The sequence below is a fragment of the Pyrus communis genome, chromosome 15, assembly GCF_963583255.1.
Source record: "Pyrus communis chromosome 15, drPyrComm1.1, whole genome shotgun sequence".
Taxonomy (NCBI): domain Eukaryota; kingdom Viridiplantae; phylum Streptophyta; class Magnoliopsida; order Rosales; family Rosaceae; genus Pyrus; species Pyrus communis.
This window is the reverse complement of record NC_084817.1, coordinates 17,312,559-17,325,642: the sequence shown is the minus strand read 5'-3', so window position 1 is coordinate 17,325,642 and position 13,084 is coordinate 17,312,559. Positions and strand designations below refer to the sequence as shown.

Genomic DNA, 13,084 nt, shown 5'->3' with positions numbered 1-13,084 from the left:
GATTAGTAGGAGCTACGGGCCCAAACACCTTACGTTTCCAAGCGAATAGAGTTTGACTTGGATTGCTTGTTTCTAGTTTGACCAATCAGTTCTTTGTCAACATTCATTAACGGAATGGGGTTCAATGTTATCGCTTAGCATGATCTTAGTAACTACTACATACGCAAATGCATCATCAATTATCATTTCATTTCTACACTAAACATCATCCAAGTTAGCATAATGGACCGAAATATCTCGATTCTCGGGAGTTGGATTCATCTCTTCCAATATGCTTTTGTAATTTAGAATTTTCGCATAAGTTGGATAGAATAAGTAGACGATGGTCAGATTCGCAATAGGCTCAATAGCATGTGTCGTGGATTTCCTCTTTCGAGGTTATGAATCTTTTGAACTAAAGGGTCAGCCACATTTTTGCATAGGAGCAAAGGATTGGCTAGCCATTAATGTACGTGGATCAGCCACTAGGGCGTCCTGAGCCTCTAGGAGGGAAAGTTCTTCATACATTTGGTACATCCATCTTTGCAGGTACATTTGCAATTGGTATGTCTGGTCTTGTCACTTTTGCTAGATCTGTGAAAGCATTTGACATGCTCTAAGCTATGCTCTGAAGATCTAATATGCATTGCACTTCAGTTTCAGACTGAGCAGTGTGGGGATCTAAATGAGACAAAGTGGGAGCCGTCCATGATAATTCACGTCGCTCTTCAAGAACGGAGACGTTATTAACTCTCCCTAACGACGGGAAGGCTCTCTCATAGGATTGATAATCTACGAAATGAGCGATAAAAAGTTCGTCTGTCAAAGATTCTAAGTAACAAATAATAAAAGGAGATTCATAACTAACATAGATTCTCATCCTTCTCTGAAGACCCATTTTGGTACGTAAAGGCGGCGCAATTGGTATATAAACCGCACAACTAAAAACACGCATATACGATATATGTAGTACATATCCGATAACTAACTGAAGGGCGTTATATAGTTAGGTTAGGATGGGCCTCAAGCGGACCAACATGGCTGTGTGCAAGCATGGCCACAAGCAGTGATTAGGAGCTTGGTACGTATGACCAACGATCGAGCAATCATTTATAAGTGCTTAATGAATGCCTTTGCTGAGCCGTTCTGTGTGTGAACATGGCGTACTAGATGTTCAACTTCAACCCAATCGACATGCAATAGTCATCAAAAGTTTTCAATGTGAATTCTCTAACATTATCTAATCGATTTGATCGAATAAACAGGGTGGTGATCCCTGAGCTTGTTAATCTGAACCACCAGGTTGGAAAGGCATCGTTTTTTGTAGACAACAAGCACACGTGTGACCAACATGTGGAGGCGTCAACCAATACTATAAAATATCTAAATCGTCTGCAAGGAGGTTGAATCTGTCCACAAATGTCCCTCGAAATTTTTTGTAGAAAAGTAGGAAGATTCGAAAGAATCTTTTCATAAGAAGGCTTAATGATAAGTTTTCCCATAGAGCAGGTTTGACATGCGAGTCCCTGAATCAAACCTAAAATTAGGGTTAGTGAATGCCCGTGAGAGGATTTGAGGATACGGTGCATCGCTGTTCGTCCAGGGTGTCCTAAATGATCATGCCAATGTGTAATTTCATGCACAGTCCATAAGGTAGGGTCTGCCACATAATGACTCTCTATAGGGCTATGGTTGTAGTATACAGTCCACTCGGGATACGCTTTATCTTTTCCCGAATACGCTTCTGGCCATATTCGTAGGAAGTGATGCACAACTCCATTTTCTATTTAGGTTTCAACGAGATGGTTATTGTCTAATTATTGTCTCGAATATCTTTAAAAACTCAATAACATTCTTCCGGAACATGGTCAAAATAATGCCACTGGACAACATTATACAAGCCTTTCTATATCCTTCAATCAGGTTGGATGGACCTGAAAGGGTTGTCAAAGGTGCATTCTTAGGTACGAAGTTAGTGAAATAAATGCATTCACACAAAACGGTGTCGTGGTTGCACTATCTGCCAGTCAACTAACTTTTCCACTAGTCATACCTAGAAATAAAATATTTGAATCGGTCACATGCATACGAAAGCTTAAATCCATTCAATTAAATTTTTTTTCGAGAAAAGTTTATGAATTTCAGGTTCATAGTGCGTGCAAACAAACGCAAATATATACAGAAATATGTAACAAATATATACAAATAGGTTTGGAGTGCCTATGATTATAATTGAATTCAATATTTGGACTTTGGGCCAAAATTAAGGGTTGGGTGAAAAAAATTAAAAACACCATAAGGCCTTAAAAAAGACAAATAAGACTATGTGGTCTTTAATAAGGCTCTGTGGCCCAAATAAGGACCAAAGCCCATAGGTGGGCTTAAAAATTGTTGTCGTGGGGTCCAGGCCCAAATCTGGGTTGGACATGAGGCGGGCCAAGCTAGGACAATAAACCCATGCTCACAGAGGTGGGCTTCAGACGAAGGCCTAGATGGCAGAGGCCCAAAAAGGGCGCCAATCCTATCCATTGCATACATGGATGCACTAGCACAGAGGCTAGGATCCAATGTGGTACGGTGTAGGGAATCGACAATAGCCACGCGAGTTGGGTTCCACTGCGGCGCCAGACACGGGAACACTAGAGCCCAATTGGGTTGGCGTCGTGTTGGTTGAGCGGGATAGGCGGCAAGTCGCGAATGCAGGCCCAAAGAAAATTATACTGAAGGCCGAGGTGATCTAAGCCCAAAGGGCCGTGGTTTTTGGTCCAATCAAGAATCCCAGCCCTGATGGGCGTGTTCACGGGGAAGAAAGCCGAAGCCGTCACTTCTGGCAATTGTGTCTTGGTCGGGAAACCTTGAGAGTGAGTCGCAATGCATGCTGGTTCATCGAAGAACCAGTCTCAATGATGGAGGAGGATCCTCAACGTCCGGAAAGGGTAGAACCGAGAGGATTCGATTCGAGGAATCTTCAATTTCAATGAATTTCAATGGGAAATACAAAGGACGTCGTCGGAAATGACGATGTAAACCCCAAAGGGGATACAATTGCTGGTCGCCATGTCCAGAAAAAGAACGGCAAAGCTGTGGACTCGGCTTCCAGCGAGGCTAGGTTTTCTGGGTTGGGGGTGACGCCAAAAGCGTCGTTTTTTGGGTTTTCAGCACAGCAGAGCTGTGCTCTGTTGCATTGCAGCTCCGTGTCTTGCGTGGTGGCGCGGCTCAAAGTCTACAACTCGCCGGGTTGAGTTTTCAAAACCGTAATAATTTTTTTTCAATTTTTAATTCAATTGCAGATATAATAATTCACAGCAATAACACAATATCATTTCACATAATTCAACAAGATTATAATTATAATGCATACGTAATTTATGTAGAATTTAAAATTCGTAAAACGTAAAGTTGGGTCATGTATTATGGTGAATGTTCATGTTATTAGGACTGCAAAAATATCGAGGTAAAAACCGTTATTTGGAAAAAACCTGATTGCGTGATGATATTTATTAACTAGTTTGATGCAAAAAATTCTTTCTTTAATTGCGGCTTTTCATTCCAAAGCTGGTACACGTTCAGCACAAGAAAAATAAATCAAATCAATAAAAGGATATGAATTCAATAAAATCAAAATTTAATCAATTAAGAAATAATTGAAATGTAATACTGTCCTGATTGAACATGAATAATTTCCGTATCAGATTCCTAAGTCAAACGGTATGAGCTTGTTGATAACATGTTGTGGTTTATTTAATCTGACAAGGGAGAGAGACATGTTGTGGTTTATGGTTTATTTAATCTGAGAAGGGAGAGAGAGAGGGCGCGAGAGAGAGAGAATAGAGAAAGAGATGTGTTTGTAAGGTTTGTGTTATTCCCCTTACACAATACCTTTATTTATAGTAATAAAGGAGGCAAAAATCCTTCTCTCCAAGGAAGACAATCCTAATAGGGAAGAATAAATAGTATCAAATCTAATCTAGGATTTACACAATCACATTTTAACATTTTAACATAATATCTATAACACTATTCTGATTTTTCAAATAATATTAAAGAGTTTACCATCCAAAAACACTTTTAAACCCACCCCCCCCCCCCCCCCCCCTTTTTTTTTTTTTTTTTTATTCTTTTTTGCAAACGGTGCTATCTGAAAACACTTTTAATTATCCGAAAGCAATTTTAGTCCTAATGGGAATCACTCTTGCAGAATCAAACAAAACAACTTTGCCAAGATCATTCCATGAGCACTCACCCAGAATAATCTTATCGTAACAAAATGCGATAACTCTAATAATTCACAAGCATAAGATTCTATTCTTACCTTTTGTTTCTTTCCCAACTTTACATCAACACCCCAAAAATAATCAAGGGAATTCATCCCCTTTTTCCCTACTTACATACACACTCACACATATATACATATAGCTGGGGGTGTGCCAATATAATTGCAAAAACTAAATACAAGTCCTTGATCATCAACCTTATTCCATGGCTCAGCACATCTCCCTCTCAGCAGAAACTGAGACACTGAGCCAAGTGCTAGGCCTAGTAGAAGCATTTAGAGCTTTTGATGCAGACAATGATGGCAAAATTACTGCTGCGGAGCTTGGTGGGATTTTAGGGTCACTTGGGTACAACCCTAGTGAAGAAGATGTGAGGGCAATGCTGCAGCAAGGGGACACGAACAAAGATGGGTTTCTGAGCATCGAGGAGTTCTTGGAAATGAACACGAAGAATATGGAATTCGGGGGACTCGTTAATGTTCTCAAGAACGCTTTTGAGGCGTTGGATGTCAATGGGGATGAGATTGTGACTGCAGAGGAGCTTTATGAGGTTATGGGAGATGATTTGGGGTTTGAGCTCACAATTGAGGATTGCCAGGGGATTATTGCTTCAATTGATATAGATGGGGATGGGGCTGTTAGCTATGATGACTTCAAACTTATAGTCAACTCACTCTGAGATTTCTAGTGTTGTATGATCAAAAATATAATTATACTAGTGTCTAGTGCGTAGTCAAGTATGTAATATGTCCAATCCCTTGTGAATAAATTGGCTGGCCCTAGCTTTTCTAGCACATATAAATTGGCTGGCCCTAGTTGTGACTTCTAGCACATTTTTCTACTGCAACTGCATGGTGCATGCATGGGCCCTTTTTTTTTTTTTTTCTAGGTGATTCTAAAGGAACCATCTACTTTAAGCATATTTTGTAGACTATATGACACAACAATTGGTGATTGGATTCCCTTTCTAATGTTTAAAGAAGCACCATCCTTGTTTAATGTTTAAAGAAGTACGACCAACCACATAATGTGGTTTACAAGATATGATACAAAAGGTATGAACCTTATCAGCTAACCAACTCTGATATTATATCAAAATTTTAGAGAGATAAACCGCAACAAAGAAAGACGGGCACCATACCTTAGCCTGACGCGGCGTAACCGAATCACTGCTGAGACTCAAATCTAAGAAAATGTTCAATGGGTTAGCCATTTTCAAAGGTGTTAAAAGAGAAGGGTGGATGGAGTTAAATCTCAAAGGGCCGGAGACGATTTTTACAAATGGGCAATCTTCAAAGTGTGCATGTTGGAGGTGATCGATACCTCTATTAAAAGGAAAGGCGACGCTCTCTCGGCTTTTCAAAAAACGCGTGCAACTTTGTCAAAAGATCTCTGACAAAGCCGCATCCGCACTATTATTTGCCATTCAGAAATCAAAGAGGCGCTTGCTCAAAAATCGAAGAAGCATTTGTTCAGAAATCGAAGAGACGCTTGCTCAAAAATCGAAGAAGCGTTTGTTCAGAAATCAAAGAGGTAACACCCTCCGAACCTCAAAAGCTAGGCCGCTTATTCAAGGATCGAAGAGTCATCACTCTCTGAATTTCAAAAGCTGGGCTCTTCCAGATTTGTCATCACCCTTCATATGCAACCCCAGCTTTGCAGAAATCACGGGCAACTTTGTCAAAGATTTCTGACAAAGTTGAGAACGCGTGAATCTTACTGTTCAATTACCCAACAGTTGTCGACAATGGTAAAGGAACAGTACCACCACTTGCTATTGGGAAATCCCTATATATGTCAACCTTCATCTTTTATGGCAAGGCAGACCTGCAAAAAAAAAAAATGCCCAACTCTTCCTCACCTCTGAGGGCGCACTCCCAGCAAAGCCTCTCGAAATACTCAATTTTTTCTTCTTCCCCAAAAAAGATACCAGATGCCTGGAGTACAGATGAGGCAGGAGGAAACGGTAAATCGAAGCATGTGGAGACAAGCACAACAAATATATGTGCTGATTCATTCGCTGCTTCTTCAAAAGCAAAAGTATCTCATATCATCAAGGGCGAAAGCAAAGGTATCTCATATCATGCTTTTTCCCTGTCTTTTCCTTTACCCTTGTTCTCACCTGCCAAGACAAGGACAGAAAAAGCAATATGTAGGAACCTCCACTCAAACTTGCGCTGCCACCAAGAAGTGAGGGTCTATTCAAATGCAAGGTTTGCATTCAACTCCTGCATCAGAGGACAAATACTACAAGAGAAGATGCTAAACCTGCATAAGGAAATACCACTTCTGCAAATGGAGCAAGTAAGGCAAGTGAAAATGATACATCGAAGCATGTGGAGACAAGCACAACAAATATATGTGCTGATTTATTCGCTGCTTCTTCGAAAGCAAAGGTATCTCATATCATGCTTTTTCCCTGTCTTTTCCTTTGTCCTTGTTATTACTCGCATGGCAAAGTGAAAGAGAGCAATCAGCCGGCACTTGGAGTCAGTCTTCCGATCTGGAACCGACTACCTGGAATCTATTCCCTGGTTGCTTACCTAGCGTTGTTCTCGAGAAGTCATCTTCAACGGTTGATACACTTCCAGAGAAGGGACCACATCTGCTTGGAGAACAGCTAAGACGAGTGACAATGAAACATCAATCTTGTGGATAGTCAGCAAACGCAACAACTGCATATGCTGAGTTATCCTCTAACCCTCTTCAATACGAATTGGAAAGATTGAACAAAGAAACAGGTCATCACCTCCACCTCGTGCTTACCTGCCATGTGTTTGAATCCTGAAACCGCTCATGGTCCTATTTTCACTCAAGATCAAGCCTCGATGGCCCTTGAAGAAATCACAAGCCCGATTCAAAATCAAGTGTTCTCCACCCTTGAATCAAATTCAACTCCAGATAAAAGGAGTAAGTTCAGACCTTCGGGGGAGACCAAAAGAATCCTCCAGCCCAGTTCAAGACTAAGCTTGTGGAAAATCAACGATTGGAGGAAACCAGAAAATCTTCCAGTCGAACTCAAGATCAAGCCTCGATGGCCCTTGAAGAAATTTCCAGCCCAGTTCAAGACTAAGCCTGTGGAAAATCAACGATTGGAGGAAACTAGAAAATCTTCCAGTCGAACTCAAGATCAAGCCTTAATGGCCCTTGAAGAAATTTCCAGCCCAATTCAAGATCAAGCCTCGACGGCCCTTGGGTTGACATTTACATTAAGGGACTTCAAAACACATCTTCTAAACGTGACAAGCACATGTCTACGACGCGCCTTGAAGTGGGGGCATTTGTAGACATCGAAATTTCAGTAAAACAAATGTTCACCAACGCATTAAAGTTTTGACATGTTTGGGCATACATGGCATACGCCACGTGTCGTACAAATTGTACACATGGCATGTGACTCAACAAAATAGGAAGAAATACCCTTGGATGATTAAACAAGTTTTTTCTTCTCAATTTGGGCAATGACAAGGTAAGCACCTTTCAATCCATTGAGGATCAAAACAAGTTTTTCTTCTCATGTTGGGCAATGACAAGGCAAGCACACTTCAATCCATTACGGATCAAATCAAGTTTTTCTCATTTGGGCAATGACAAAGCATACACATTTCAAGTTTAAAATGGTGTTAAGTGGGAAATTAGGCCATAAGTTAGACCACTTCAAGTTTAAAATGGTATTAAGTGGGAAATTAGGCCATAAGTTACACCACTTCAATTTCAATATTGCATTAAGTGGGAAAATTAGGCAATGGTGCTTGGAAAGGAAAAAAATATTTTGTGGTGGTGATTCATTCTCAAAGCCTATAAATAGGCTTCTCCATCAAGGTATCAAGCATCAAGGAATTCACAAATACATTTCTCTACTCCAAAATTAGAAGAGAATTCCCCAAATCCTTGAAGCTTTGAAACTCCAAAGCTTCCAACCATCCAAATTCCCAAGAATTCCGAAGGATCAAGAAAGCTCTCTTCGTTCTTCGTTAAACCATTATTCAAGATCAAGCCCCGACGGCCCTTGAAGAAAGTGTTCATTCGTTCATCCTAAGCATAAGCCCCCAACGGCCCTTTGGATCAACAACCTCAACAAATCCACACATCCAATCGTTCTTCAAGATTAAGCCCAAAAGCCCTTGAAGATCCGCTCATCCATCAACCTTCAAGATCAAGCCCAAAAGCCCTTGAAGAAATCCACACAACCATTATTCAAGATCAAGCCCCGACGGCCCTTGAAGAAAGTGTTCATCGTTCATCCTAAGATCAAGCCCCAACGGCCCCTTGGATCAACAGCACAAACAAATCCACACATCCAATCGTTCTTCAAGACTAAGCCCAAAAGCCCTTGAAGATCTGCTCATCCATCAACCTTCAAGATCAAGCCCAAAAGCCCTTGGAGAAATCCATACACCCATTCTTCAAGATCAAGCCCAACACCCCTTGAAGATCCGTTCATCAACTGTTCATCCTTAGATCAAGCCCCGACGGCCCTTTGGATCAACAACTCATCCACAAACCTACACACTACGAAGATAGAATCAGAGGACCAAATTTGAGAGAGATCGTAACCCCAAAATCATAAACACAAAAATATTATTTTGTACACGTTATTCTTGTTTCTTGTTTCAAGGAATCTTTCGTGTTCACACCTATATCTAACATGCAACCTGTCTGTGATGTTTAAATCAAATGTAAATATTCAAGACTCATTAAGTTTTGTGAAAACCCTTTGAAAAACCATGCAACCCTTAAGAGCATGATGTTTGCCTTAAGTGAACTTACAATCACTAATCACAAAAAGCTCTCCTCAATTTCAGGGTGATGTTCCAACAGAAATTGCATCAAATTACTTGTCTAAATACCTTAATGGTCACGAATCATTAAGTCAATTAGATAGTTTAAACAAGGTGATTAATAATTCAAAGCAAGCATGCATAATCATAATAAAAACTAAAGAAAACATCATTAACTAGAAAAATGATTGAAAACACCTTATAAGTAAAAAAATCTGAAATTCTCCAAAGTTTGCTAAGTTATCTTAATGTCGCGTAGAGAACCCTAATGGCTAAATAGCCTTATTTATACTACTACAAATTAAAATCCTTGCTATAAAAGGTCTTCTAAAACTATGAAATATAATACCAAAAGGATAACTTAAAAACACAATCCAAATCTGATAAGGAAATCTGTCCAGCAAAGAAATAGCCATGTTTCTGGACCTTCAGAGCTCCAAAACAGGTCCAAAACATCTTGAATTAAAGATTAGGACCTCCTCTTCAAGTTCAAAGAAGAGCGCAAGTTCAAAATTCATCATCTTCTAGCCCAAAAGTCGTAAATAAGCTCTGCAACCCAATCTGTCAACACCACACGCTAGGCATAAATCAAGGGAGATTATATTCATACACCCCAAATTATTTTTTTCACACCTTTTTAATTTTTTTTAATATTTTTCTATCAAGTGTTAGTAGTGTGTGGAAAATATTAAAAAATTAAAAAAGTGTGAGAAAAGTAATTTGGGGTGCGTGAATATAATCTCTCTAAATTAATTTGTCACGATCAGATGCTTTGGAATAAAATTATGAAATTTTGATATAACCTTCTTGGCAAAATCACGAACCCATTCCAATTGGAATCACTCAAGAATTCCACCGCTTGATTACTTTATGCCCAAAATGGATTTTCATGTCCTATATTGAAAATACATAAAAAAAAAAAATAAAAAAAAACACATCAAAATCTCACCAAAATATACCAAGAACAGAAAAAAAAAACATATAATATAAAATTGATTCATCATAGATGACAAGTTCAATATCAATTTCTATTAAGTGTAAATATATCATTTATAAAAAGGTACAAGAAATTTATAATAAGAAGAAGTAAAAAAGCAATCTATTGAAAAAGAAAAATAAAAATTTTAAAAAACCCATCGCGTGAACCACACACAACCCACTATCCACCTATACTCCCACCACTGCCACTCCTCCTTCTCTGACCGGTCTTCCCGCAAAATTTGGGCTCATTAGTAGAAAAACCTATTTCCGCAATGAAATGTTGCGTGATGAAGGAAATCTCGTCGTGCAATTGTGACCAGCGCGACAAATTCAGTGCACAATCGTGCAAAAACATCTTAAAAAAATAGTAAAAAAAACTTGTGCGACGAAGAACTGCATTGCGCAAGATAACTTGGCATGACAAATGCATGCATTCGTCGCGCAAAGGCATAGAAAAAAAGTACAGAAGGTTAGTTTTTGGTGCCAAAAACTCACGCGACGAACATTTTCCCACTACTATCTTGTTCAACGACATCTCACCGCTCGAAGTGATTTGAGATGGCAAGTTGAACGTTTCAGCTAAGATAATTACTGCGACCTTTACGTGATTGAAGGTTCATCGCACAAAGGTCCCATTGGTACTATAAATTGACAGGTTCTCTCTCCCTTTTAAAGTTCATCCCTCCCCCTAACAATTTTCGCCACTGAGAGGAGGGATTTTGCACGTACTTATGAATAATTGGGTATTTCTTATATTGCCAATTAGTTTTAATTGGACTATTCCCCATATTGTGTAAAGCTCAGTTGTCACATGTGCTCCACGTCACCCGATTAGTGTTGCCTACGTGTTACGCTTGAAAATTTGTCACACATAAAGAGGCGTGTTGTGGATGATCCCATATTGACGGGATGAGGGATCTTACATGTGTTTATAAATAACTGAGTTACTTCCCATACTGCTACTGCAAATTAAAATAACTATTAAAATCATGCAAAAATCACTCTAGTGGCCACGGATGGAAACGTGTCCACCCTTACACCAAAGTAACAAAAATAGAATGAATTAGAGTAATGGTTTCTGGAGGACAAAAAAACAAACATGTATCCACTGTTAAAATAACAATGGCATGAATTGCAGTTTCTGCAATCTGCTGTTTAACATGCATTGATGATCAAGTTGGCGAAGGTAATTTGGTCCATTTGAACCTGCATTAATCTCTCAAATGATTGGTAAGGACTCAGGTGAGAACCGGGGCTACGGTTAGTAGAATAGTTATTACCTTCAATGATAGGGAAATTGTTATTTTTGGGTCGTTCAAACTTAACAATTTTGGTCAAAAGAAGGGTATATTTTCAAATTTTCATTTTTTCTTTCGTTGATGAGAGTGATATTATAAATTGAAGAAATTAAATAATTTTTCTTATTTCTTAATAGTTGTGTTCACGACGTATGTGCATCAACTCAAACACAACAAATTAATAGATCAGTTAGATTATTTATGGGATAAAAGCTTTCCATAAGCACAACCCTAAATTCCCTTTCTGCATTTTTTATTGTCATCGATGGATCTTGCAACTAAGAAATTAGAAATACGTTTTTTTATATCCTCAAACACAAGCTTGTTTGGTGTTCTCATATGATTTATTCTATTAGACGACTAAAATAAATAGAAGGTATGTGAGAAGTTAAAATGGTGCATGAAAATCATCTCTCTTCCACCTAATAACCACCAAACATTTGGTTGTAGAAAATGCTAAAATTGTTGAATCCCACATCAGCCAAAGGGGAAGAAGAATAAGAGTTTAACTAGGATTACCCACTCTAATTAATATCAAGGTCTTTTATGATAAAACCCCACACCTAACAGATTGGGCAAATGGTAATTACCAAATTGAAGATAATATCGATGTTATTGGAGTGAGGCTCCCGATCCGTCGACCTGAAAAATTCAACATAGTATCAAAGCCAAGGGACGGGCTTGTATTGCCACGTGATTGGGTGGGTCCGTGTGTGATGGGTGAGTCATGACTTGGCTCCACGTAGGCCTGTATTGCCACGTGATTGGGTGGGTCCTCTTTGGCACCGAATGTTGGGTGGGTCTTCTTTGGCACCGCGTGTTGGGTGAGTCCCAAATTGGCTCCAAGTGGTTGCCGATATATGGATCTTCACGTGTGACCCACTAATTGGGGTCTCACGTGTTGGGGCTTGTTGAATCCCAAATTGGCTAGAGGGAAAGAAGAATAAGAGTTTAAATAGGATTATCCCACTTTAACTAACATCAAGGTTTTTGTGATAAAATCTCACACCTAACGAATTGAACAGGTAGTAATTACCAAATTAAAAACAATATCAATACTATTAAAGTGGGACCCTTGGTCCGTCCACCTGAAAAATTCAACAGAAACCTTATTATTTCTGACTTAGCTAGGAATGAATGATTTGAGTATGGTTGTAGAAAAAGGGCCGTAATTGACAACTTTGAACCCAGAAGCAGAAGGGCACTTTAGACAGACAATGAGGTTTGAGAGAGAGAGAGAGAGAGAGAGAGAGAGATGCATTTAGCATTTAATGCTTGTGTTCGAGAGAATAGAGAAATTTTTAATTATGACGGGAACACGGATGATACATCATGTGTTTCTATGTAAGTGGTGGAAAATTTTAATTTTTAAATTATTAACCGTTTAACACATATATTCCATCATTTATATAAGAACACGTGATGTATCATCTCGTATGACGATCACATTGAAAAATCTCTGGAGAGAATGATGGCCTTTCGTTTATGCATGCATGGGCTTTGACCAACACCAAATCAATTGGTATCTGAGTTTACCCAATACGTGCAGCGAGCAAAACATGAAGGATTTGTTGTAGCAGTTTTTACCATTTTTTAGCTCACAAACGAGCCCTGCAAAAAAGATATCGGAGCTCCAAAATCTAAAAGGCTTCAATGCCTGTTTTGAGCACACAAACGAGGCCTTGCTGTAAAGATATCCGTGCTCCAAAATCTCGAAGGCTGCAATGCCTGCCTTGTAAAGGTTTACTTTAATATATGCAAACCAAGAAAA

At 39.2% G+C, this 13,084-nt stretch overlaps 1 protein-coding gene across 1 annotated transcript; it reads left to right on the top strand.

Moving 5' to 3' along the window:
* Positions 1-4,406: 4,406 nt before the first annotated feature.
* Positions 4,407-5,047, top strand: LOC137718600 (probable calcium-binding protein CML29). The gene has a single exon (XM_068458149.1). It carries the CDS (start codon positions 4,459-4,461, stop codon positions 4,930-4,932), a length of 474 nt encoding a protein of 157 aa, XP_068314250.1. The 5' UTR covers positions 4,407-4,458; the 3' UTR covers positions 4,933-5,047.
* Positions 5,048-13,084: the final 8,037 nt, after the last annotated feature.